Source organism: Nelusetta ayraudi, unplaced genomic scaffold (assembly GCF_046127955.1).
Source record: "Nelusetta ayraudi isolate G7.1 ecotype Tasmania unplaced genomic scaffold, CSIRO-AGI_Nayr_v1 ptg000008l, whole genome shotgun sequence".
In the NCBI taxonomy this organism is placed as follows: Eukaryota; Metazoa; Chordata; class Actinopteri; order Tetraodontiformes; family Monacanthidae; genus Nelusetta; species Nelusetta ayraudi.
Window position 1 is genome coordinate 4,092,883 of NW_027466058.1, and position 27,451 is coordinate 4,120,333.

The window sequence follows — 27,451 nt, forward strand, 5'->3', positions numbered from 1 at the left end:
TCCCCTTCTATCTCCCCTGGTAACTGCCGCAGCGCGAGGAGCTTCGCGAGCGCGCACGCCATCCATATTTTTCTCCCCCCCTTTTTTCCGGCGTCGCGCGAACGTTGCTTTCACTTCTACCTTGAGCCGCGTGCGCTTTAACGTCTACGACGGGAGGGGAGGGGGCAGTAGGGGAAGTAAATGTGCTCATTGACTCGTGTTGACACGAATGTTTTGTGTTTTTTTGTAATTAAATTGTGCGAATGATGAAATACACCAAAATAATTCGGCAGTACACAAATACGCCGGGGCGGAGTTACAAAGGACGTGTCGCCACACCCTGTCCTCGTGACGATAGTGAACCCTCAACAGGGCCCCTCCTAGAGTAAACGATAATAGGAGCCAACATGACCTGTTTAGCCTACAGACAACAGACACACGCTGGGCGATGCTTGAGTATTTAGACAAAGCAAAGAGAAACAGGCAGAGTCACGTGTGCGACGCTATCTTTCGGCTTCAAATTTAGCCCTGCATCAAAACCACACACATTCATCTGTATTACCATAACTCTCATGATGTGTTTCCCCCCAGTTTAATTTAATGCTAAGCTACAGAGGAGAACCAGCAAGGATTCACTGTGTTTTCCCAGACTGTGATGAGCTTTACTGGCCTGCTGACTTCACACCAAACTGTAAGTTTCACATAATAGTGATACTTTACTCATCGCAGTCACTCCGTTTCATAAGCGATCATGAGTAGCCCTCTGTGGACTGATCTAATAGCCTCTGTTTGCTTCCACTGTGTATAAATCCAAATGCCCAGCGTGTGGCTGTGCTGTAAATACTTCTGCACTGGTATTGATGCACACCCATGTTATTCACCTCTAAACTGGACAAACAGGCTTTCCCCGCAGTGCAAGACTAAAGGCAGCAGTATGACTACCTACAAATACTCTGGAAAGCAACCTGATTCCTGTCTCTTTCAGAAGGTAAAGGAAGAGCTGAAGCTGTCAGATTGTTTATTTATTTGAGAACAAACAACATTGTGGCACTGGTGGCAAACACTGAATATTCACTAATTAGTTCACTCACAATTTTTTTTTTTTTCTATGATTTTCCTGAGGTTGCTGAGGCGTGATTGCCTTACATACAGAGCTATTCTTAGGGCCAGCTTGCAAGCAGAAGAAACTCTGCCCCATTTTTCCTTTCAGCATCACCGGGATGATGAAGTTGCAAGGCTGGCAAATGAGAGGGAGGAGAACTGGATGCATCCGTCACAGGGAAGCGGTTGATTGAGGAGGCCTTGAAAAGACAGACCCATTAGTCTGTGTGCCTGCAATGGTGCTAATCTGATTGTAAAACTGTTAGACTAAAACAACATGTGCCACGGACCAGAAGCCAGAGATGTAATAACAGCATCCAAACATTTTCTGTACCATGTGACACGTTGTGAGCCCAGGCTGCAAGCGGGAGGGTCTTTAGGAATGATCGCTTCTAAGACACGATTTTAGCGGTCTTTGCGTGAGCTGTATTTACTTAACAAAGTGTGAGAGTAATTACAGTAAACAGTGACTTTGTATCAAAGAGTTTGAGGTGACAAATAATAGGATTACAGCATATGAGAAGAGCGTGTGTACGCCAGTAAAAGCGGCACTGATGAAAGGATGAACAATGAGGAAGTTCGCCCGCGATAGAGGGAAGGCACAGAACACCAACGACGGAGCGGTGTGTCTTAGCAGCCAGCCTATGGTGGCACACGGTGGTCATAGGGCCTGCTGCTTTAATGGTCCATAAATCTGGGTGGACTGACTGGTCTGATGCCGCCCCAGTGAGACCCTCTCATGCGGAAAATGAATCAGACCATTTTTACGAAGCGCAAGTGTGGAAGCTCTCACCCTCCCCTGCTGCCTGCAAGCCGATAAGAGCCGCCGCACACGCACTGCACTCCATTTCAGCAGGTCTGGAGCTCATAAAACTCTCTATTAGTGACAAGCCTTGTTTGTATGCTGCTCTTCAGTCGATCCGTCCTCTTGCCTCTGTTGTTTTCAGCTCCCAACGGTTTATTTTTGTCTGTGCTGCATAGGTTTTTCTCGAGTGGGGAGCATGGATGGTGACACTTGGTGGACAAAGCCACTGTGATGGTGAGCAAAGCTGCTGGGAAAATATATCCCATTTGGGAAGTTGTTGAGATGCCTAGATAAAAAATGAATTAAAAAAATCACTTGTGGCATCTCACACAAATACTTTAGTACTTTTGTCTGAAAGATGTCATCATCTCCATATAGTAGACATGAAATGAAAGGAAAGTTGTCTTGAAGATGTTTTTCCAAAATATATATTTTGTACAGTAGACAAATTTCACTATACCAATAGTTATCTATTATTGTATGTCCCTTAAACCAAATAACCTCTCCAGAAATGAGAGATAAAGACTATGCAAGAAATCACTGAAACAAATCATCTCTATGCGATGTCACAAAGGACATTAATACTTCTATCAGTTTAGTGACTGCACACCCAGGTTTTCATTCTGTCTCCTGAGATGACCTTGGGGACACCTTGATTTATTCCTCTTCCAAACATAAACAGGGACAACAAAGCATCAGTTTTAACAGGATGTGGACTGTTTTTTTGCAGGAGGCTGCAATCAGAGAGCTTAACAGATAGTAGACAATCCCAATACCCAGCTCCACTCAGTCACTGTAATGTTCGCTGCAACAATTAGCTGCGGTTGTTATCTGAGAGTCAACCTCGTTATTTTGTACCTACTTTCAAATGCACCATTGAAGAGCATTTAAAAGGGAGTCTGCGTTTGTGCAGTGTAAATGTAAACGCAAGCAGACGCGTGTGGCCACACGCAAGCGCTCAGAGTTGTTTTATTTACATTTAAGTCTGCTTACTGGTTAAACAGGTAACGTTGGAATTCCCTCCGACAGGACCAGGCAGCAGCCACAACTGTCTGTGAAGCCGCCAGAGGACACCTGCTGTGTGCACACATCAAACTGAATTCCAGACTCCATCGAGCCTGCGTTCTTTAGGAACGACTAGCGGTAGAAAACACGCAAAAAAAAAATATTTTTATATCTTGTTACACAGGGGACAGCTAAAATTAGGACCTTGCAGGTAAAAGTTTCTCCCGTGCAACCTCTAATTGCTGGCAGAGCCAGCTAGAAAGGCGTGGTCATCTTGTTTCAAATGCAACACTGTCTTTGTTCTCCAGTTTTTGTTTTCCCTTGAGGTTCTCCAGCTTTTGCCTGCAGTCATCCTGAACTGAACTGACGAGTGTGTGTGTGTTTGCCGACAGAAGCCTTTGTTTGACAAACCTTTCTGCGAACCGGATCGTATGAATTGTGTCAGCAGTGTTGATTGTCTGTTATCTCTCGCCTGATAAGTGTCTGCTTTAATGCGCGGGCAATAAAATGCTCAACATGTAGGGCAAAGGAATGGTCTTTTCGACAGTCAAACAAATATAGTAATTCTGTATTCAATCAGTCTGTTTGTCCTCGCCTGGCCAGAAAGAGCTTGTACAAACATGCCGAGTGTCTATTTGAAGGACTGTGAAAGTCAGTATGATTTAAGGGCAGGGTGTATTAAGGGTATTTAGCCAGAGCTAAATATGTATAGATATAGATATAGCACATACAGATACAGACAACTAGGAGAGTATAGAAAGTCCTTTCATACACTTCTCCAGAAAAAAATTAGCATAGCCCTCTGTTCTTCCAGCAATAAATCAAACTTCATAAAGTCAGGATACGTTTTACCTACCCTGTACCTTTCCATAAGTGTGATTCAATTCTGCCAAAAGTAATAACTTTGGCAAAAGCATTTGATTACTAGTTTGTAATTATATTTTTTCACACTTCACTGACTTGAATGTACATTAAAATATTCAACAATGTTTCAGTCTCTGCTTCTAATCTTTTCAAATGCAACCAAATAGAGTAGTTCAGTTTTTCATGTTGAAATAAACCCTTTTATATGCTCTTTTATGAGCGGATGAATTTACTTGTTTCCCCAAGTAAAACAAGTATCATTAAAAGAAAAGAAAAAAAACAGCAGTAGGGCACACGGTCTTCTTTTTATGAACACAGTTGAAAAATAATAATTATAAATGAATTAGTTAATAAAAATAGGAAAAATCGAAGGTGTCCATCATCATCATCATCATCATCTAGAAATGCAAAAATGTCTTTTATTCTGCGTTTTGGGAGGATCACACTGGCCAATGGGGGTTCATCACACACAACACAATTGCTGAAATAAGGCTTTCACACTGCTTTGATTTGACTTTGGGAATTACAATTTTTATACATTCTGCTTTAGTATAATTTATTATATTGCAAGAGCAGGAATCCCGTGTTAACTATTACATTACCGGCATACATTACCTATAATTTGTTATGCATTTTTATCAAAAACCTTTCTCTTTTTTTTCTTTTTTTTTTTTTACATTAATTGCGTTCACCTTAAGGTGACTGCAGTGTAAAACAAAGAGAGTGTTCCAAGCTTCTATATTTACCTGCTTGCTTGTCATTAGGCAGGCAAGTCACTGAACTTTGGTCTTTTTTTATTTCATTGCCTTCAGTTCCATTCTCCCCTCTCTTTATTGACCAACACTCATGCTATCTTCTAGTGCTTTTAAGTACACTAAAACGGCATGAGTCCCATATAAAGACCTTCAAATGGCACTGCCATACAATATACCTCATGCAGAGGCAATTGAATTAACCCATTGATCCCTAGCTGCTCCAATGCCAGGCTAAATTTTGTTATTCAACCTTAATGACTTCTCCTAGCAGGCAAATGAACACTTGTAGTCAATTAACTGTGTGGCAGAAGGAGGATAAAGGAAAAGCAAGTCACTCTGACAGAGAATAAAATGTTCCACCGTTGCAGCCCATCACCATGAAGTTGTGGCAGACCGTAAACAACAACACAACGTTATAGTTTCATAACACTCCTTTATCTTTTTTACAGCATCCGGTCATCGCTGCCCTGCCTTGGTTACAAATGCACTTTATCCTGTGGCACAATAGTGCTCTTGTACCCTGCAGGGTTGTCTGGCACTACCAGCTCCAGTGAGCTATGATCAGATAAAGGATTGTATGTGTGTATTGTTTGTTTTTGTTTTTTAACACATGCACAATAGTTTGCTAAGTGCTTGCAGGTACAACCATTTGCTGCCCAGAAACAAATACTAACTCAAAAACGAGATATGAATCACTGATCAACTGAACAACACTGCAACAAAGGTGTATGAAAACCAGACTGGGAGCTGTTATCTGACTCGCATTTAATGTTTAGTATAAAGCTACTAATTATTATTTAAACATAAATTAAAATAAGAGACAGACTAAAAAAAGCTTAATTCAGGTCACCAATGTACTGAGCATGTGAACGAGAAAAGGAAAAAATTAAAGAAACATCTAATGGATAGAAAGTTGATTCATCTATCCTTTAAAATATAAAATCAATTTTCCTTTAAAAAAAAAAAAAATGATGATCAATTGTGGCTTTTACCAATTTGACCTTCACGCTGAAGTTACCATTATATCTGTAATATCCAGCCGAGGCTAACACGTGAAAGTTGGTTTTGATGAAACGTCACCTTACAGATACCTGTGTGGCACCAAAAGTCCCCGAACAGATTGGGAACCACTGTTCAGCGTGCCATCGGTGCCGACCTCCTATAGCGGCGTCTCCGCTCTATGCATGCAAAGTGAGTGCGAGGCGAGCTCGGCTGTGAGCAGGCAAACGGCTGCAGTGTAGAGAACGTGGTGCCGTGCCTCTCTGTGCCTGGTTGAGCACTGGGTAATGAAGCGTGGCAAAGGAGAGTGGAAAGGAGTGTGTCTGCGGGGTAGGCTTGGCCCTCCTGTTCCTATGCAACCAGGGCGGATGGCTAGGTGATATAGGGCTGCCTCCGTTCTGCTTACTTGTCATGCTGCTGCCACGCTTTCATTCCCTTGTCCTGGTTAGTTGTCCTTTGTCTCCTTCCTTCTCTCATCTTTATTCTGTTTGGAAACAGAGGTACATGCAGCCCTCTGCTGATGCCTTGAGAAAGCAAGAACTGCATTCACTGGTATGCTTACTTATGTTTTGAGTGCAAAGGGCACATATCATACCCATTTTCAGATGGTTATTTTTCATCTCTGATTTCACGGGGACAGCCTTGTATAACTATTAAAATATACATTATGTATGTATATATATATACATGTATATATATATATATAAGCTATATATATAGCTTTTTTTAACCCTCCGTTTACAGTCTTTCAAAAAGAATAGCAGACTTTTTCAAAAAATTAAAGGTTGTATTTTTCTCGTTTCTGCAGTTGACTGACAAAACTAAAACTCAAAAAATCAGCGAAGTGATTTTGCATAACACTGGACCATTAAATGAGACGTTGCCGCCGTCTCGATTGATTTCTCCTCCTTCCTGTCTATGAAACAGTTGGCTGCTCTTGCCCTTTACGCCAGAGGTCTAGTGAAAGCAGATGTGCTATTCTTTCAAAGGTGATGTCTAATTGACTAATGCACTTTCCAAGTGCTTCAACTCAGCACCCATTTCCCCCCACCCACCACACACACACGGACTGCTCTCCGATATTTGCATATGGTTGGGGATATTTACCAGACATGGCAGTCATCAGAAACAAGGCCATTGACTTGCATTGGTTATGTTTTTTAGCGGTGTTTCAAAGTAATTGAAACACATTTGACAACAGAACTCAATGGGATTGCGTGTTTGTGTGGGCAGGCGGATCATTTCACAACTTCCCCGTACAACAATCAACCAAGGACGCTAATTCTTTTGAAAGTGAAAAGCTGCAATTTTGAAAGTCTGTGATTGTTTCAGTGATTGGATCATAACTGTAAAAAGAGCATCATACCACTTCAAAGATGGGAGGTTTGGGCGTGGGGGGTGGGGGTGGGGGGGACTTCCTGTGGGGCAACAAGTGTGGATCTATTTTAAGTTGATGGCCCGGGCTTTCGCACTTTCCACTCCTGCTTCTCATAGGTTGGACAGGACGAAGTGTGATTAAGTCCCGCCAGGTCCGACTGTGACAGCGTTGCCTCCGTCCAGCTGTAGAACGGTGGGGCCCATCAGCCATCTGTCCCCCGGCCATCAGACTCAAGGCTCAGTCCCCAGAGCACGGAGCGAAAGGGCGGGAGGTCGGACGGGGGAATCAGCTTTGTGTTGCCATAAAGCTGTCTTTCCTCTCTCCTAGCAACGGCCTCCTAGTTCCTTGGTTCTGGGCGGCGTGGTCCTGTTGGTCGATGTGCATGGCCCCCTCACTCACTCACTCGCTCACTCACTCTCCCTCTCTGTCCTATTTATGGTAATGAGCCATCTGCCCTCTCTGTAACAGCCGCCCAAATAGAGGAGAGGCTGAGAGTGGGGGGATGAATCTGACAGACGTGAGTCTCAGACAAAGACGCTTATCCTGTTGTGTCTGCCTCTGCACACAGCGGATGCCTTCAGATATGGACAGAACTTTAAACGACCAGCCAAGGAAGAAGCCACTCTCGACGCGCGTTGAGAAATGAATCGGAGGGAATGAAATTCAGAGGGGGCAGGTTCTTCAGAGCAGGGACTCGAGGACACGCTTGCTCGCATGTGTCCGCGTCTGAGAGAGTGACAGGGAAACTGATGCGGGGCAGAGTGCACCACCACCTGCAGGTCACAACATTAAGTGGTTCAACACAGAGAGCGTTTGTGTACCATCGCCAGCGTGACCCCCCACCCCCACCCACCCAGTTCACAAACACAGAACTCTGACTCCAGGGCTTAACATTACACAACCCTAACATTATCTGCCGCCGCTACATGGATGTGCCTCTGTGACTTGGTGACACGGGAGAGAGAGATGGTGGGCATACCAGTAAACACAGAGCTACCCGGCATTCAATAGACCTCTGTTGCCACTGGATACAAGATTGGTTACCAAGCCAACACAGGTGCCTCACTGTCATATCTTCCACAAATGTTGAAAACAAAAGATATCTTGGCAGCCGGCTCTCTATGCTGAGCAATTAATGTATATTTTATCTTGGCGAAGTTGTGATTGAGTAAAAATTGAAGCAAAAAATAGAAAAGATAATGAGATTATGTAAGAAAAACGATACTTCCGTTCCCAGGTCCAACCATTTTTATCTTCTGAGGGGAAGAGTAAGAGTGTCATCAAGAGCATGCAAGCACTAAATCATTGATATCCAGTCACTTGGATGCAGGTTTAGCGCTAACAGGCTCCAGCTGCACCGGCGACTATTTTAGTCACTCGTGTTAGCCCATAATTTGTATGATACCATGCCGGAAACAAGAATCTCAGCTGAGGTCAATCAACATTATGGATCAATGAACACAGGCCAATAAATCACAGATGGGCCTGCTGATTGCGTGGGGTCCGCTTGCAGGCACAAATCAAAACATTATGAAAGCAAACAGCAAGATGAGTTTGGGTGGGGGGCATGAAGGCTAAAAATGTGTCTAAAACCAAAGAATTTCGCACGGACGGTGCCACCTAAAGGCAGCTGCAGGGAACTTTTGCAGCTCTGTGTGAGTCATTTGTTGAAGGTACTTAATGAGTCAGAGGAACCGCGTTTATTTCTGTCTGCCAAAAAATATGCTCATTCAGTCGGATGTTGTCATCACAGCCATATCCTACAAACAAATATTTACATAATTACATTGTGGAGCAGCATAACATGTCAGGCTTCTAACGAGGCAATCGCTCCACAGGTTGCTTTGGAATTTTGTAATTTAATCCTCACACAACAAGCTTCACAAGGCAACATCTGGAAAAAGTTGTTTGCGAATAAATCATGGTTTGCGGTGACAGGCAGAAGTGACTGTTCTGGCTCAAAGTGAGGACAAAAGGAAAACAAAACGATGCGATTCAAAGCTTTATTTAGACACTAGTGAAAAAAAAAGAAGACACAAACCGCTGCTATGAATGAATAGCATGTGACGGTCAACCTTATGCAGCAGTGTACTCAGATGTGGAGATATGGCGCTAGCTAGTGGACGACCAAGTTATTGTACAATTAGAATAAAAGTAGTTCAACATACTCTCCCTTTAGTTCACTATAAGGTTGGCGATAAAATTAAGTTTATTGAGATATTTAAAAAGATCACATTGAAGATAACACAAAATGTACACGATCTTATTTTAAAGCAAAAGTTATTTCCAAAATTAAGAACTTGAAGTGAGTAGTTCAAAAAGAAAAAAAAATACTGTTGATTTTAAAAATAAATAAATAAATAATTAAAATTGTGAAAATACAATTACAGTGACCACGCACATTTTAGCTGAGGATGACGACGGGAGAATACCCAAATCCTATTTTAGAATACAGCGGTGCTCAATAGCGCCCCCCAGCGTTCAGAGGTCGATACTTGGAGGGAAAGAGCGATTGCGTCTGTCTGTCTGTCTGCCTGTCTGTCTGTCTGTCCCACATATCTTACTACACTCCAACTATGCTATAAAATACTAGATTCAAGGTGAATGTAGTCAGTAAAAATGAAGTAAAAAACAAAAAAAACAAGAACAAATGTTTTATAGAATATTTTATGATCTGAGTAGCTATCTATCTATCTTTTTTAAACATGTATTTATTATAGTTTTCTTCAATTGACATGAAATACAACATAAAAAGGCACACGTCAACAATGTTACAACCGTGAGGACTACATTCACCAACTTACATTGTTCAGAGGTAAACAAAAACCAAAAACAAATCTATCAATATACTGTATTTACCTGGCGATTGGAGTACTTCTTGGAGGACTGTGTGGCAACGGCACATTCATCAGATTATGGGATACTGTTGCACAAGGTGGGTTAGGAAAATGTAGAATCTGAATGCAAAAACAACTTTCCGCGTCTGTGATACTACCTCGGAAGTATTAAACTAGGATCAGCGATGTATTGACTCCTAACGGGGGGAAAGCTTCCCAGAAGACCGTTCTCATCGATCGTGGCCTACTGCAATTTAACGGTTAGAGAAGGACCCCGCTATTCATTATCAAAAATTGCTAAGAGGTATTTAAAAATCGACTCTTGTCCTGCGTTCCGAACTCCAACTAAACAATTTGCATCAGTGGTCCATCCAATTGTTTTGTTTGCTGGCTTTTTGTGTCCCTGTCACCCGACGTGACGCCACGACCGCGGCGTTCGTTACTTGTAAGAAGAAGAAGAAAGAAAGAAAGAAAAAAAAAAAAATCACAAAATTTTAATAAGGCATTGAGCATTAATATGTCTAATGCTTGTTAATCATACACATAATGTGTTACATTGTCAGTGTTACAATTGACAAAGGCAGCAAAGATTGTTAATATAGCACAATAGAGTAGCCCCGTTGTCATTAAATACAAATATGACAACATGAGCGTGACTTTAAGCGTCCAAAGAGTTGTTTTTACCGAGCTGATCTCATGAATGTGCTTCTTCCCGAAGTCTGGATGTTTGTGGTCAGGTCTGCCGAGCTTGCCGTCGTCATACATTCAGCATTCTAATCACATTCAAGTGCAATGGGTAGGAACGTACAAGTAATCGGGACCAATTTAAGCAAGGTGCGATTGCAACTTTGTGCCTTCAAATAAAATCTTCACGCGCACGAGAAAACAGGAAGTAGACGATCCAGCCCTGGAGATAATCCGCAAACACGACCATATGGTTGGGCTCAGACAGAGAACGCTTTCACTGTTAATAGCACCCGGTGGTGAATGGGGAGGGCGACGTAACGGAGAGAGAGGTCCTCCCATGTGATGTGACCGACGCCTGACGGACCGTGCCTGTCTATTATGGCTCCTCCTGCTTCAGCCGAGCAGGGCAAGACGTAACAGCAGCGCAGCGAAACGGGAATAACTCGCAGCGAAACGTTTTTCGGGAGCGACGGAGAAAGATGGCAGATGGCGCAATGCTGAAGAAAAATACATAGATGGTGCCATTCGACTCGCCTCCTCATCTGCTGTGAAGGCTTCGACATTTCCCTAAGATTAATAACCCACCAAATGAACTCCGTCAGAGCAAGCAACGTTAGCAGACGACCCAGGCGAGTGTCGAGGCCGCGCCCGGTGCAGCCGGAGAGGAACAACCAGGAAAGAGGTATGTAATGTTAGCTAAGCTATCGTTAGCGTTAATGGGCTACTTGTCAAGCTGAAGCGGTTTAACTGTGTTTTCCGTGTAACTGGACGGACTAACATGTAAGCTACAGTCGTTTGTTTCGAGTATTTAAGGCTCCGTCGGTTGTGGCAGTAACGCGATGGGGACTCACAGTAGCGCAAAGGCGGAGCTACGCAGTCAGGAAACTCCGAGGCTTTTGTGTTTGTATATAGCATTCAGGCCGCGCTTTGTTTTGCTTGCTTTTTGCCTTGTGTTGGCCTGTCTTGTGCGAGTTTCACGCCATATCCCGACCGAAAATGGTTTATTGGCGGCCAACGTTACATAAATAGTAACGCTGACACCAAATTGTCAACGCTTTACTTTACTCGTAGGTGACAAACTGAAGGAAGGATTCCCAAAGTGCTTTTGCCAGTTGTCATAGCATGCTAACGTAACATAGCATGTGCTAGCTGTTATTAGCATTTCTCCCCAACTGCGTCTTATTATTTATTCACAGAAGCCTTTGCTTTTGTTGCACGTGCAGTGTTAAGTTATTACCATCGAGTTATATTGTTTTAAAATCTTGCAATTTTCCGCCGCGTCCTTATTTTGCTGCTGTATGACAACAGACGTTTCAGTCCCATTACCAGTAAAGTAAACAAGTTTGAGTTGCTTTTAAATCATAGACGTTCTGGCCAAAATCCACTGGTAGAAACCTCAACTGAAGTCTCAGCTGCACTAATCATGTTTGGTTTTCTCAGCGCCAATTAATGAAGCTCGTTAGATGTTTAGTAGTGTATAACTGGATGATACGTCGTAGGAGTTGTGTGATCACAAAATTTTGTCAGGACTGATCTCACGCAGGATGTATTTTTCTTATTCCGGGTACTTGTGTCCTAAATTAAGTGGTGTTTTGGATGAGTTTTCCCTCTATAATAATTGGTAATTCGACTGGTTAGACATCACTAACCATACTTTCGGTATCACTAGTTGTGTGTTAATGTCGAACCATTCGACCCACATGGCTTTAAGCACAAAAAAAAGAAAAAAAAAGTATGTTTTACGTTTACTTTCAGAGAGGCAGACTAAACTGGCACGTATTACTTAGATCAACACTGCAGCTAGCATGCAGTGTGGTCTGTGTAATTAACATCGTTTGTAGTGGTTACTGGTATAGTAGCCTGGGAGAGACTTCCTTGCAACAAGAGAAACAAGCAGGGAGTTTGGATGTCCCATTGGGGGTAGCTATCAACTTATCATGTCGCTGTGATTAGCATTGATAAATAGTTGCTTCAATCTGGTTAGAGCTAGTATTGTTGTTTTTTTGGTTTTGTTTTGTTAGTTGTTTAAAAAAAAAAATCTTGACTGCATTCTCTTTTGATTCGATTTGCTATTTAGTTTTACAATACATTGCAGCCAACTAACAGCTGTATGGTTGTATTCTTAACACCAATTAAACTAAGGCAATTCAATAAACAACATTTACCTGTAGCAGAGAGTAAATACAAATTGAATTTTGATGTCACAATTCTTGAAGCACAATTTGCCGAATTTGTAAGTATCTGATTTTACCTAGTGCGTAGGATAACACATTTTGAAACATTTATCATCTTGTACTGTTGATGCTTCACAATGTTTAACATTCTTTACAGTATTTATCTCATGTTTACGTGAAGCATTTGAAGTCAAATTTATTTATTTATTTTTTGCTCTATTTGCAGATGAGGACGTTCCTGCAGATATGGTTGCAGAAGAATCGGGTCCAGGAGCTCAAAATAGTCCCTACCAACTTAGAAGAAAGTCTCTGCCCAAGAGAACAGTTTGCCCTACGAAGACAAACATGGAGGTACTTCTCCAGAAATCACTGGACAACAAACAAGAGTCACGTTTCATCTATTATATAGAACAATTTTTAAACATGTCTTTTGACCTCTCAATTTATAGGGTGCTTCCACTTCGACCACAGAAAGTTTTGGACACCGACCCAAACGACCCAGAGTGGCAGGAAAATGTCAAGACGTACCAGGTAATTAGATGTTGCTTTTTTTTCCTTTTTTTTTAAAGGTTGTTTTACAATAGTAACTGATTATTTTCATTTTATTTTATTTTTTCTGAAGTCAATGAGTAAATTCCTAGTTTAGCATGGGACTGTGGGGTAATGACAGTTCAAAATAGTGTTCAGTAGTTCATTTTATTTTTATTTTTTTGTTACATCTTGTTCTTTTTCACCCAGCAGCTCCAGCAGAACAGTATTTGCAGGAGAAGCTCCCAGACGAGGTGGTGCTAAAGATCTTTTCTTACCTGTTGGAGCAGGATTTGTGTCGCGCAGCATGTGTGTGCAAGCGTTTCAGCGAACTGGCCAATGACCCCATCCTCTGGTGAGCTTCATCCATCATCTCATGTCTTTCCACAACAGTATTTTACTTTTCTTTTTTTCTTACTTTGAAAAATCTAAAAGAAGATGTTATTTCAAATTATTTATTCTAGAATGCATTTAGAAATATTTTACCTGTTTAAATGCTGCAATGTGATCATTGTTAATGGGCATATGTATCAAACTTGAGCAGAAAGTGGAAACCCACAATAACCAAGATGGGTGTTGGTAATTATTGTTTTGCTTTTCATATTTTAGGAAGAGGCTGTACATGGAAGTGTTTGAATACACACGACCAATGATGCACCCCGAAACAGGAAAGTTCTACCAGATAAACCCTGAAGAGTATGAGCAGCCAAACCCGTGGAAGGAAAGTTTTCAGCAGCTGGTAAATAATTGTACTGACTCATCTCATGAATGATTTTATTCACACTTCTACATGCAGCTGTGCGGACACTTCTCACTAGACTATCGTGTTTCGTGAATTGTGTCATTGTTTTGATTTGAAAATGAGCCCTTCTCTTTTTAATGTTTAATCAGTGTACGTTTTGTTCCACATTTTAATAATCATGTATTTTTTTCCTCTCCAGTATAAAGGTGCACATGTGAAGCCAGGCTTTGCAGAACACTTCTACAGCAATCCTGCCAGATACAAAGGGAGAGACAACATGTTTGTAAGTCGACTGTCAACAAATGATTGCGTCCCTCCTCCTCGAATTATGAATGTTCCTGACCGCAACCTGATGCAATGTCTTGTAATGTCCCATCTAGTACTATGACACCATTGAAGATGCCCTCGGCGGGGGTCAGGAGCCTCACTTTGACGGCCTGATATTTGTCCACTCTGGTATCTACACAGATGAATGGATCTACATTGAGTCTCCCATCACAATGATAGGAGCTGGTATGTATCTTTCTCCGGAATACATCTGTCTTGTGCAAGTAGGCTCTCTAACTGAACGTTTCTGATTACTCTGTAGCACCTGGAAAAGTAGCAGAAAAAGTCATCATTGAAAACACCAGAGATTCAACCTTTGTATTCATGGAAGGCTCAGAAGATGCCTATGTTGGATACATGACTATCAGGGTGAGACAACCTCTTATTGCCTATTCATAATTTCATAAATGCCTCAAGTGCATTCATCAAAAACGGCCAAATTGGTTCACGTGCACAAATGGTTGAATTGAGAGCTTTTTCATGACATATTCTGTTCTTTGCGTCCTCTGCAGTTTAACCCTGATGACAAGTCCGCCCAGCACCACAATGCACACCACTGTTTGGAGATCACAGTAAACTGCAGTCCCATCATCGACCACTGCATCATACGCAGCACGTGCACGGGTAATTCTGCCGCACCATTGTTCCACCTCAGTACCTCTCAACCTTCAGAAGGGTCACATTTGCTGTGTTGACCTCTTATTATGTTTGAGCTGCAATAAATGTAATCACTTTGAGATCCCAATAAATCTGTGTCCTGCCTGTTTTAGTGGGCTCAGCCGTCTGTGTCAGCGGTCAAGGTGCTTGTCCCACCATTAAGCACTGCAACATTAGCGACTGTGAAAACGTGGGACTTTACATCACTGACCACGCGCAGGTAAAACGCATTCCTTGCAGAATTTGCTACCATATTTTATTTTAACATGTCGCTAAATTAACACTAAGAACACGAATTTCATGATCTTTTATTTCTTAAGGGAATCTATGAGGACAACGAGATCTCAAACAACGCGCTGGCTGGCATCTGGGTGAAAAACCATGGAAATCCAATCATCAGGCGTAATCACATCCACCATGGCAGGGATGTGGGCGTTTTTACTTTCGACCATGGCATGGTAAGCTGTCTTGTTTTCTCCTTGAATCACCTGAGTGGTGCAGTTGCATATCGCTGTAACGTTTACAATAAGGATATGTAATGCTACATGAAAGAGCTATGAAATTGTCGTTTATGTCTATAATGTAGCAGCTGAATTATAGTAGTAATAGTAAATCACTGGTTTATCACTGTTTCTTTTCTGTCATTTCTCAGGGGTATTTTGAGAGCTGCAACATCCATAGGAACCGGATAGCTGGCTTTGAGGTCAAGGCGTACGCCAACCCCACTGTGGTCCGGTGCGAGATCCACCACGGCCAGACTGGCGGCATCTACGTGCACGAAAAGGGTCGCGGCCAGTTCATCGAAAACAAGATCTATGCAAATAACTTTGCAGGGGTTTGGATCACGTCCAATAGTGACCCCACAATAAGGTGGGTAGGACCCAGCTGTCCATGGGTCTGCTTTAAAAGTGTCACACAGCACGCGCAAAGATGTTTAATTCCTCCTCTCGCTTTCTTTCTCTTCAAATAGGGGCAATGCCATTTTCAATGGCAATCAGGGTGGCGTTTATATTTTCGGTGACGGTCGAGGCCTCATCGAAGGAAATGACATCTACGGCAATGCCCTGGCTGGAATACAGATCAGGACAAACAGCTGTCCCATTGTCAGACACAACAAGATCCATGACGGCCAGCACGGTGGAATATACGTGGTAAATATTAAACTGATCTTTGATCATTTTCGCAAAATGGTCGCAGTGAACGCCTGTATAACGTACGGCTCCGTGTCACGCAGCACGAAAAAGGACAAGGCGTCATCGAGGAGAACGAGGTGTACAGTAACACGCTGGCAGGAGTGTGGGTCACAACCGGCAGCACGCCAGTGCTGAGGAGGAACAGGATACACAGCGGGAAGCAGGTACGATAACAGACTGCCAACATGTCAATTGATGAGAAGCCCACGTGAGGTGAAAACCTGCTGCCGTTACCATCCACGTGTTCTTCATTCTGCTTGTACGTTTCCTGTCGTTTCATTCAACAGGTTGGGGTTTACTTCTATGACAATGGCCATGGAGTTTTGGAAGACAATGATATCTACAATCACATGTACTCTGGAGTCCAGATAAGGTATGTGAAATTTCTCCGTATTGTGAAACTACTTAGCAACTCTGGATTTGACTGAATGACCCACTGATGATCCTCATAGTGAGACTCGCTTTAGTTTTTCTTCACATTGATGCAAGCAGGTATCCAGGGTGCATGCAGTGGAGCAGTTAAATTAACTGTCTTGTGCATTTAATATATATTTCTTTCAATTTTGATCTTTTTTTTGACAGGACTGGCAGTAATCCTAAGATAAGGCGAAACAAGATCTGGGGAGGGCAGAATGGAGGCATTTTGGTCTACAACTCAGGTGAAAAGACTATTCTACACACTTACCATTACCTCTTTACGATGTCACTGGCTTTGTTCAAAGAAACATACGTCTCGACTCCTGGCAAAGAGTCAATGATCTTTGTAGGCTTTGCTTAAAGTTCTGTATATTTCTGCGGGACTGAATTGAACTTGATCTTCATCGCCTCAATGACTTAATGTATTTTCAGGCTTGGGCTTCATCGAGGACAATGAGATCTTTGACAACGCCATGGCAGGAGTGTGGATCAAGACGGACAGCAACCCCACCCTGCGGAGGAATAAGATCCACGACGGCAGGGACGGAGGCATCTGTATATTTAATGGGGGCCGAGGTAAAGAGGGTCATTACTGAAAGAATCACCTCCAGTGGAAGTCACGGGTCTCTTGTCGCTCAAGTCTGGCCTTTTGATTTAAAGCACCGTTGTCTGTCTTTAGGTCTGTTGGAGGAAAACGACATCTTCAGAAATGCGCAAGCAGGAGTGCTCATTAGCACCAACAGTCACCCTGTGCTGCGGAAAAACCGGATCTTTGATGGCTTTGCTGCAGGTGGGTTACTCACGCACCTGCACGCATTCATTTCTTAACGAGTCCCATCATGACAAGACCAAGGCAACCAGTGGCTTTTTGAACTTCTCTCTAGGAATTGAGATCACCAATCACGCCACAGCGACTCTAGAGGGCAATCAGATCTTCAACAATCGCTTTGGGGGATTGTTTCTGGCGTCCGGGGTCAACGTTACAATGAAAGGTGCTTTAATACTCCTGCATGCACATTTTTCTCTGTCACTCAAACTCCGTTACATTGACTTTTGTTTACCTCTTGTCTCCAGATAATAAAATAATGAACAATCAGGATGCCATTGAAAAGGCTGTGAGCAGAGGTCAGTGCCTGTACAAGATTTCAAGTTACACCAGCTACCCAATGCACGATTTTTACAGGTAATACATGCCTACACACAAGTTGAAGGGGAATATACCGTTGCCCTCAGCTGTCGGCTTGTGAACTAATCTGCCAGAAAAATGAATTTAAAAAAATCTATCCCAAACTGTCTCTTGCAGGTGTCACACTTGCAACACAACAGACCGCAACGCCATCTGTGTGAACTGCATCAAGAAGTGTCACCACGGACACGATGTGGAGTTCATCCGACACGATAGGTCAGTGTGAACGTCTGTGCTGTGCAGAAGCTTCTAATGTGGAAGCTCTCTACGACCAGAGGAATCTTTGATAACTATCAACTTGTACAATATGGACAGATTCGAGGCTGTCCCCCGAATTCTGTCTTTTCCACTGGTCGTACTTTGCAGCAAATGTGTTGCGTTTTCTCCCTGCTACCATTGTAGAGTCTCACTCGACGCCGCTTTCCTCTCTTTCGCCCTGCAGATTCTTCTGTGACTGTGGTGCAGGGACGTTATCAAACCCCTGCACGTTAGCCGGTGAGCCGACCCACGACACAGACACACTGTATGACTCAGCTCCTCCTATAGAGTCCAACACACTGCAGCACAACTGAGCTCCAGACCTGAGGCCCCCCTTTTTTCGTGCTTCAGCAGCAGCGGGCGCAAGACTCCTTAAAGCTGTGCAGTGGTGGAGCAAACTCCCAATAGATTCTTTTTTTTTTTTTTTTTTTTCACAGCAAGTACAATTCATTGGAAAGAAAAAGAAAAAAAAAAGAAAAATACTTCGGACACGAATACGCTCAAAGGAGACAAAAAAAAAAAAAAAAAAAGTGTATACGGATGCCTCGCTTTTTCCTTTTCTTCACTTCATTGATAAGAAACGATGACTTGGGCGGGACAGAGCAGCTGACTCAGGGTCTGTGGGTGTGTTGGTCCAGTCAAGTAAGTGAGATTGGTGCACGGGGGGAGGGAAGGGGGGGGGGGGAGAGAGGAGGAGCCTCAGAGGCTTGTCTGCTTTGAAGAATGACATACTGCAGTCGTGTACAGACCTATCGTGGACAAACGCTCATCCGGAGGAGAGAAAAAAAAAAATACAAAACAGCTTTGCTCATCGGGAGGCGAAAGGCCCTGAGTTTAACAATGCTTCCATCACTGGGCAACCGACGTGCTCGTATGATATGTACGGGGAAAATGACCTAGCACTTCCGCTTCTGTTTTTTCCTCCCCATCCCTCCCCCCTTCAAGACAACTGTTGAGATTTGATTTTAATGCTTTTTGTGTAGTTTTGTATTTTCATGCAAAAATCTTACTGTACTTGAATGTCTTTATTTTATTAAATGTGTTTAATTTTCTTTTTTTTTTTGTTATTATACCCTAGAATTGCTGTAATTATACATGTCACAGTATCTAACTTCTTTCTGTGAAAGAGATCAGAGAAAAGAGAGAAAAACACTAAAATATGTTCTCCAGCAATGTTGACTCGTAAATTTGCAATGCAGACAAATGAAGTGAAAGTGTGCTTTCACAAGCCTTGCTTAGCCCTTCTGTTTTGAATAGCCTGTTCAATGTTGGAGTTTTATTGTTTTATTTTTACATTATCTATGCATTTTTTATCGTTTTTTTTTAAATGACACCAGGAACCACTTCTAAAGAAAATCTAAGTACAGTCAAGCTTTGGCATTCAAGATCTTTGTTATTGTTTCATAAGTGTCATTTGGAGGCATAGTTGTACCTTCTGTGGCCCGTCACTGACTTTTCAGTCAAGTAGATTATTTATTAATACCAATTCCGTCAGTAATAAGTTTTTTTTACCTACTCTTTTGTGTTGGATGTTATTGAATGCTACTTTTTAAGTCTGTTTGAGGTTCTTTAAGATTTTTTTCTGTTGTTGTAAGAAGTCTTGTGAAAGCACATCTTATATTTTTGAATGCACTTCTCTTGTTTGACAATGTTGTTGGAGAAATTCTAATGCTTTTACTCTGCTGAAGCTGAGACAAGTATCTATATACAGCTCTATATGGTTTCATCGCTCCCTCCTCCCCATTCATGTGTACTGGTGATTGTGGGTTCTCATACAGACTGAAATGTATGCATGTATCATAACATCTAGACTTAATATATTGTGAAGTATTCAATAACCGTTATGTAGGCGCTAGCGTGAATTAAAGGGGTTTAATTTCTTAGATGAAACATTGTCATTTTTTTTAAATAAACTTTATTAGATCGTTACAGTAGTGTTCATTTTTTTTTTTATTTAATGAGCTTCTAACATTTCAGTAAGCTGCAACTCATATTTTCAAACTAAACGTTATTGAGCATCTGAACAAGTGAAGCAAAGTGTTCGCCTCCAAGAGAAGCGTCTTCTGCGAACTGGCAGATCTTCCTGCAGGGGGAGACAGAGAGTCAGCGTTAAAGCTTTACAATGAGGTGAATATGACGGTAGCCACAGAATGTAGCAGAACTTACTTGAAGAGTCGGAGGCTGATGGTGCTCCTCTCAAACTCTCTGGCTTTTCTGTGGCCTGACTGGATGACCTCCTCGGGCAGGTTGGCGAGTCGAGCGGCGTTGAAGCCGTAACTCTTTGGACAGGCGCCGCTGATGAACTTGTAGAGGAATGTGATTGTCTCCTGACTTGGATCCTCGCACTCGTTCTCCACCATGCAAGCCTGAGGGGACGGACACACAGTGTCGTCTGTTTAAGTCCACGGTACAACAGTCGCAGAAGGTTTCTCCTTTTAGATTAGATTCAACTCAATTGTTCTTGCACAAGTCGGGCATAAAAAGAAACAGTTCTTTCAAAGCTATGGCACTCCTGGAGAATGCAGACCATTTTAAATGCTAAAACGCTGATTTCACCCATTAACCCAATGAGACACCTTGGAAAACGAGCCATAAACTCACATTATGAATACAAGACTGTCTGCACTATTCTATTGTTTTTTGTGAAGTATCTGGTATGTAATGGCCTACAGAAGAGTAGAACATGAACTGACCAGCTGAATCTTTAGGGAGTTTTCTGCTCTAATTAAATACCACAAATATTGTTACATTTTAGGCCGACTAAAAAGTCAAGACAAAATGAATGATCACTTAGGTATAATTATTTTTGACAAAATGACCACAAAATACAAAATTTAAAATAATGACTGTCCAGAACTACCACGCTACTCTAGTAAACTGTTTTAACGCAAAATAAATTCTAGTTTGACGGCGGAATCCCACGTAATGAAAGCCTATTCTGGCCACCTGCTCTGATGTAAAAACCATAATGAAAGATGGAACAAAATGCATCTCTTACTACAGAAACCAGTGTGCTGTGGTGTTGAGCGTGCGCTGCGCTGCTGCTGCTCTCACCATGTGGCCCAGCCGCACGGCGCGGTTGCTGGCGTAGTCCTCCACCAGCGAGTGGTAATGCGTGGAGAAGAGGGTGCGGCAGCAGATCTTCTCGGCGAGCTCCTTCACCACGGCGCTGGCGATGGCCGTGCCGTCGTAAGTGGCCGTGCCCCTGCCTGCGAACGGGTTCACGGCGGAACGGTCACGGCCAATCGAAACCAACTGCGGCCTCTGTTCTCCACTGGGGTGATGGAGTGAGCAGAGGAGGAGGAGGAGGAGGCAAACCTACCCAACTCATCCAGGAGCACCAGGGAGTGCTTGGTGGCGTGGTGCAGGATGCTCGCCGTCTCGCTCAGCTCCACGAAGAAAGTGCTCTCCCCTGGAACACAGACGCGGTTGATGACGCGAGCGTAGCCCATGAAGCGGAAAGAAAAGCAGAGGACGCCACGATGAGCGTCGTGTCGCTACCTGCCATGATGCGATCTGAGGCGCCCAGCCGAGTGAAGACCCGGTCGACGGGCGTGAAGCGCAGCCTCTCGGCGGGGACGTAACAACCCAGCTGGGCGAGGACAATCACCAGGCCGCACTGTGCAGAGAAAGTGAGAGGGGGGGGTTACACAGTGTGTCAGCGGGACAGTTTCAAGTGGACCGACGCATTTGTGGAAGGGAAATGCAAATTATTTCCATGATGTCCAAGATCAATACTATGTGTCTATTACAGTAAACAGCAGGCTGGGGTCTCGAGTCCAGGTGAGGAGAGTATAAATTAAAATACGCAAAAATCAATATTAAGGTATTGCAGCATCTTGCATGATTATTTTAACATTGATTTCAAGACACGACGCATCAATATTACAGAAATTCCTATTGTCTCAAGGAGAAAAAGTCGTTGGACTTCCTGAAAAACAGGCTATATACAAAAAGCAGCACACTAAGGACATCCACAATGGAAAAGTGGCACCAACACACTGCCTGCCTATGGTATTACCCTGCTACTTGGTGGCAGCATAAATTGTAATTTGCAAGCAAAAATGAAGAAGAAATACCAAGAGGAGAAGATGTCCATCTTCTCTCTTGCAAGACCATGTACTTCATCACTTGACCTTGGTGTGCGTTAGGTGCACAACTGCAGCACCAAGTGGTCAAAGTTAACTTCTTGCATTTTAGAGTAACAAAAGTGACTCTTTACGTCAGGTGAAAACGATGTGGGACCAACATGTTAATGCAAAGCATATCACGAAAAACACCGTCTTGTGCCCTACCTGTCTCATCAGGGTTGACTTCCCACCCATGTTTGGTCCGGTGACCAGGACACAGGAGGCGTTGCCTTCTATGCCGTCGTCGTCACTATTGCCAGGGCAGCCAATGTAAATGTCGTTGGGGATGAAGTCGTCTCCGAAAAACGTCTTGGTGACGCAGGGGTGCCGGGATCCCAGGAGCTCCAGGAAAGGCGTGTGGTCGTCGCCGGCCGAGTGCACCACCTCGGGCCTGGCCATCGAGCCCTCCCCGCCCTGGCTGTAGCGCGACAGGGCCAGCAGCACATCTGAAAAAAATAAATACATAAAAGAAGAGTTAAGTCGACAACCAGTCACCCATTGCAAAAACGAAACCCCCTTTTTAATCTATAAGGCAAGTATAGTAATTATAAATACAGTAATCATTTAAATATAATTTCTGCAGTGCTGCTTTGTTAACTCTAGATAAATGGACCTATGGCTTTTGAGGGATGCATTAAATTGCTCTCTGTTCAGGCAGCAAACACCTAACTTACAGTCTTTTGTATTTGCCTTTTTAAATTGGAACAATAAATTGTGAGTGGCAGTTTACAAGCCCTCAGCCAGCTGCAACACCTGACGCGCACCACAGTGGAATATTGGTTCATCTGCAGGATGTGCATTGAGATCAGACACCTGCCACGCCAACTGATCTTCGCAACAATGCTCAGAAGAACTATAAAGTGGAAATGAACTGCTGTAATCTGAGGAACACAGGTTTCAGACTCGAGTCATTAGATTTTGGAGTGTATGTTTTAAGAGAAACACTGCTCGACAGGAGTTACCTAGCACGGCCATGCACTCCACACCAGTCTTCCAGTCCCTGTAGTTCTTGTCAAAGTTGTAGAAAAGCCTCCTCATGCAGTCTTTGAGGGCGGAGTCTCGCTTCTCCTCCAAGCTCTGCAGCTCCGAGAAGAGCCGCTCCGACTCTTTGGTCACGTAACGCTTCCAGCCCTTCTTGGTGGACTTGACCTCGTACTCCTCCGGTATAACTCTCGCCGAGACGCTGTCGGGCACCTCCATCTGGAAGCGGTTGCGGCCGGTGCCCCAGTAGGACATGCCTTTGCATCCCAGTCTCTTCTTCTGCTTGTCCAGGTAGTCCTGAAGCTCCCGCTCGCAGCTCTTGATGCCGGTGAGCGCCTGGTCGAACTCGGGGTCAAAGCCAGCTTTAGGCGTGATGACGCCGGTGGTGCGAGCCTTCTGGTGGTCGAAGGCCGTCTCCCAGCGCCTGAGTTCGGCGGAGAGGTCGGGGAAGAGTCCGTCATTCTCGCCTTCCATGCTGACGATTTGGCGGAGCAGAGAGGACCGAAAGTCGCCCGACAGTGGGGACAGGATGGAGATTATTTCCTGCATGGTCTTGAAACCTTCCAGCGCCGAGAGGAAGTCGGCAATTTTGCGCTTGCTGTAGGTGACCTCCTCGTAGAGCACCGCTCTGCTGTCGGGGTGGTCTTGGCCCTTCAGGGGGGTGCCAATGCTGTGGATTTTACTCAGCAGGCGCTCCAGGTCGGGGAGCTTCTTCAGCAGGTCGGAGACCTCGCCGGCCTGGGCCGCGGCTCCCATCAGGTCCTCCACCGCGTCCAGCCGGTCCTTGATGGACGTGGGATTGCACAGAGGGGCACACACCCACTGCTTCAGCAGCCTCTTTCCGAACAGGGTGGAGCAGGTGTCCAGGCGCTCCAGCAATGTCCCCTCCGGGCCCCCGGCGCCATTCTGGAAAACGTCCAAGTTGGCCAGGGTCACTCCGTCGAGCACCATCCGCTGGCGCGTCTTGGAAAAGAAGCTGACGCCACCTGTGGCGTTCTCCATCTCCACGTCCACGGGGACGTACTCTTCGAAGTTGGCCATGGAAAACAGCTCCTGGTCTACAAGGCATTTCTTCAGGTAGAACATGCACCCGCCCAACGCTGACAGAGCCAGCTCGTAGCCCTCTTTAGGGGTGAGGCACAGAGAGTCGCTCTCAGACGTCATCCCCTTCAGGAGACCGGGAAGGAAACTCTTCCCCGTCTGCTGATCTTTGTCTGCGGTCTCCGTGAAGTAATCGCTTTCAGAGAGGTTTTTAAGGGTTTTCTGAGCATCCCAGAACTGGGTCCCTGCATTGAGTCCTTCCTGCAGAGCGGAGGAGAGGGAGGCCTTCAGGATTTTGCGTGTTTCTGCAGACGGGTTCCCCCGTTCGAAGAGGATCTCGGCGGGAGAGTAGCGCGCAATCAGGGTGCGCAGACGGGAGCAGTGGCGATCGTCGGAGAACTGGCCGACGTGGAAACAGCCGACGGAGGTGTCAACGAAACAGACGCCGTAGGTGCGGCAGCAGCCGGAGCTCTCCTCTTCGGCCTTCTCCTTCAGACTCAGCAGGAACTTGCTTTGCGTCTCCGACGGGGCGCCGTCCAGCACGCTGTAGGTCTGGGTCCCACGCGTGATGATGCGGCACACCTCCCGTCGCACGACGCGGTCAAACTTGGTGGGCTTGGCCAAGGTCTTGCAGCGCGCCTCCATCATCTCCGGGGTCTCCGTCTGCTCCACGCGAGCCACCTTGTAGCCCTTCTGGACCAGCACGTCCGAGAATCGGCCAAAGCCGATCTCGGGGAAGCCAGAATGTGCCCAGGCCCCCTTCATGAAAGTCAGCGCCAGCTCGTTGACGCCGATGACGGCGTCCATGTGGTAGAGCTCATAAAACTTGCCCACCTTGTAAAAGATGACGGTGTCGAACATTGTTGATTTGAGCTGCCACCATCGGCGCATGCCGGGAGTTATTCTGTTCAGGAAGTCGTCGGGGACGTACAAAGTGGTGGGATCGTAGTCGTCTTCGGACTGACGCCGCCTCTTGCTGTCTTTTCTCCTGCCGTCCTGCAACCACTCCAGCTTCTCATGGTCCCAGACTGTGGCAGCTCCACCGGCACCGGAGCCGTTGGCCTGGCTCTCGAAGTTGTCCGGAGCGGAGAAAGCGGACAGGCGAGACTTTGCGTTGGCCGAGAGAGCTGCCGGGGATGTCTTCACCACGTTGGGCGGAGCGACAGAGATCTTCGGTTTGGCAGAGGCCGCGGGCTGCTTCTCTGCAGGCCGCTTGCGCTTTGCAGGTTTGACCGGGCTGTCGAGCTCCGACTCGGACGCGCTTTCCTCCTCTTCGCTGCTCGCCACGCCTTCCTCCTCCTCCTCGTCCTCACTGCTGGAAGCAGCTTTATCTGGTTTGAATTCGTCGCCTGACCCGTCGCTGTCAGAGGCGACGACGATGCGCCGTCGCTTGGGCTTGCCCCCGTTGACTGCCGACGCACGGGATGAGCGCCGGCCAACCTTGGGAGACTTCACCTTCTGGGTTTTCTGGTCATCCTCGTCACTGACCATTTCATCACTCACTGTCGACTTGTCAAGCTGAGAAATACAAAGAATAGGGTTTCATAGAGATTTAGTCACACAAGGTTGCCCCACTGAGGCCATGGAAGATATCTGAAGATCTATAAACAGCCACAACTTGACATGTTGAATCAATATTCATTTAAGATGCTAATTTTATGGGCGAAAGGTGCTTGGCTGTAAACTAATATTGGAATATTACCTCCATTTCTTCTTCTTCATCGTCATCATCGTCCTCCTCATCAGACGGATCCATACACAGGGGCATCTTTAAGCGTTTTTCATGGCTGTCAAACATAACTTTATCGGCAAGCTCCATTGCCTTCTGGATGACAGGTTTGCCACTAAAAAACACACCTCCGGTTTTCGCGTCACTGCTGTCGGAACCTGAATAGCGGAGCACACAACAGCAACAATTCTATGAAGTAGAGTTATTACGGTCAGGGGGGCTGGTCGAGCATGAAAAAAGCGTGACAAAATCGTATTTTTAGGGTTACTGTCACAAGGATGAGACCAATGAAATCCAAACCTTGGTACTCTCGGATGTATTTGGTGCTGACCCATCCTCTGGTAGGGGGTTCATCAAAGAAATGGACATGTACGCGCTGGTTCCGACCACTGCCCCTCATCTGCTGTGCACTCAGAGGCTGCGGTATCACCATGCAGGGCCACCACGGGTGTCCCTCTAGTTTGGCCCACACCAGGGACCCAGCGCTGAATGGAAAGGTGGGTCTGTCGATGGAGGGGAAAGCGTTTTCAACTCAACTTGTCGCTCTTCTGACTACATGTCGGTTTTGGCGGATTGGAAGAATTGTAAGATAACCGCAGCACGACGCACAACAAATAACATGCGTAACAAATTTCTGTGGGCAAGTCAGAGAGTAAATTCGACGAAATAGTGCAACGTAAATGCCAATTTGAAATCTTCACACAACGTCCACTGACATAAAAGTGAAAGTAAAAACCGATTTGATTTCTGAATGTATTGGGGTGGAAATAACTCCATTATTTCGTCGTCATGCAGATACTATGCATATTATAAATAAGATATCGGAGCACTACAGCCCAAAAACAACTCGAAAGGGGCGTCATGCAGGGTTAAATGCAAAATCTATCTATCTATCATCTCAAATTGCTTCTCCAGACAGTCAAAAGCACTCGTTTCAGCTAGCTAACGCTCGATTTAACAGATACCAGCCATTACCCCCCCCAAGAAAGTATCAACGCTGACATACTTTGGTTTAGTTGCTGAGGCCTTGTCACCGAAGAGCTTGGTGAATCCCGCTTTCGTCGGTTTCGAATCACTTTTGGTTTTCCCGCTGGTGGTCTTCGGAGTTTTCTGTTGAGCTGTCTGTTTCGCCTGCTCCTTGGGCGACGAGTTGGACTTCTCCACAGAGGAAGGCAGGTCCGCCTCGGTCGGACAGGAACTTGGCTTCGGCTTCGGCTTCGGCTTAGCGAGCGGCGGCGGAGATTTGGTGAAAAAGTTGAAGAGGGAGCTTTGCTTCGCCATGCTCGCGAATAGTTATAGGCTTTTCACGCAGTGGTTGGACTCGTTAAAGTGTGCTCCAGAGTAGCGGACCTCTCTCTGCATCACCTTGCAGCTAGCTAAACACGACTCGAGAGCGCTCCGTTCGCGGCAAAAACAAGCATGGTGGCGTCGTCGGCGCCCAGAAGAGCTTTGACCAATCAGAGAACGGGTCACTGGCAGACGGAAGTCACGTGACATTTTCTTGCGTTCTCGTGTCCCGCGTTGACTCAAGCGTTGTATGGAAATCCAAACCAATGTATTGCACACATGTGCAATATGTAGTTTTTTGTGTGTGTGTGTGTGGATGCTGAAGCCATACAATAAGTTTCTGTTAAAAATAGCATGCATTTCCAACTCAGTAGGCCATTAAATAATTACA

At 44.8% G+C, this 27,451-nt stretch overlaps 2 protein-coding genes and 1 long non-coding RNA gene across 7 annotated transcripts; 2 read left to right on the plus strand and 1 right to left on the minus strand.

Annotated features, from left to right (window-relative positions):
* The first annotated feature begins 10 nt into the window (after positions 1 to 10).
* LOC142883706 (uncharacterized) lies at positions 11 to 3,879 on the plus strand. 3 transcript variants are annotated; one of them, XR_012926074.1, is made up of 4 exons: positions 11 to 967; positions 1,190 to 1,936; positions 2,062 to 2,119; positions 2,915 to 3,879. It is a non-coding gene; the product is annotated as an uncharacterized LOC142883706 (long non-coding RNA). The 3 variants fall into 3 exon arrangements; XR_012926076.1 differs by having other exon boundaries at positions 1,190 to 2,119; positions 2,890 to 3,879; XR_012926075.1 differs by lacking the exon at positions 1,190 to 1,936 and having other exon boundaries at positions 168 to 967.
* A 6,822-nt stretch (positions 3,880 to 10,701) lies between these two features.
* fbxo11a (F-box protein 11a) lies at positions 10,702 to 19,821 on the plus strand. 3 transcript variants are annotated; one of them, XR_012926077.1, is made up of 22 exons: positions 10,702 to 11,092; positions 12,811 to 12,935; positions 13,034 to 13,115; positions 13,323 to 13,467; positions 13,722 to 13,851; positions 14,054 to 14,137; positions 14,235 to 14,367; positions 14,444 to 14,550; positions 14,694 to 14,805; positions 14,952 to 15,058; positions 15,159 to 15,296; positions 15,491 to 15,708; positions 15,809 to 15,989; positions 16,073 to 16,195; positions 16,319 to 16,404; positions 16,614 to 16,690; positions 16,881 to 17,024; positions 17,128 to 17,238; positions 17,333 to 17,440; positions 17,523 to 17,573; positions 17,752 to 17,850; positions 18,077 to 18,315. XR_012926077.1 is itself a non-coding variant. In XM_076018812.1 (22 exons), exons 1-22 carry the CDS (start codon positions 10,999 to 11,001, stop codon positions 18,204 to 18,206), a joined length of 2,643 nt encoding a protein of 880 aa, XP_075874927.1. In that variant the 5' UTR covers positions 10,706 to 10,998; the 3' UTR covers positions 18,207 to 19,821. The 3 variants fall into 3 exon arrangements, 2 of the variants coding, with proteins under 2 accessions (XP_075874927.1, XP_075874928.1); XM_076018812.1 differs by having other exon boundaries at positions 10,706 to 11,092; positions 17,523 to 17,631; positions 18,077 to 19,821; XM_076018813.1 differs by having other exon boundaries at positions 10,706 to 11,092; positions 13,326 to 13,467; positions 17,523 to 17,631; positions 18,077 to 19,821.
* msh6 (mutS homolog 6 (E. coli)) lies at positions 19,751 to 27,201 on the minus strand. The gene is made up of 10 exons (XM_076018811.1): positions 26,780 to 27,201; positions 26,074 to 26,276; positions 25,747 to 25,931; positions 22,985 to 25,562; positions 22,188 to 22,468; positions 21,394 to 21,511; positions 21,215 to 21,304; positions 20,947 to 21,101; positions 20,059 to 20,258; positions 19,751 to 19,975 (listed from the first exon to the last, which is right to left on the minus strand). Exons 1-10 carry the CDS (start codon positions 27,052 to 27,054, stop codon positions 19,894 to 19,896), a joined length of 4,167 nt encoding a protein of 1,388 aa, XP_075874926.1. The 5' UTR covers positions 27,055 to 27,201; the 3' UTR covers positions 19,751 to 19,893.
* Between the last annotated feature and the right edge of the window lie 250 nt (positions 27,202 to 27,451).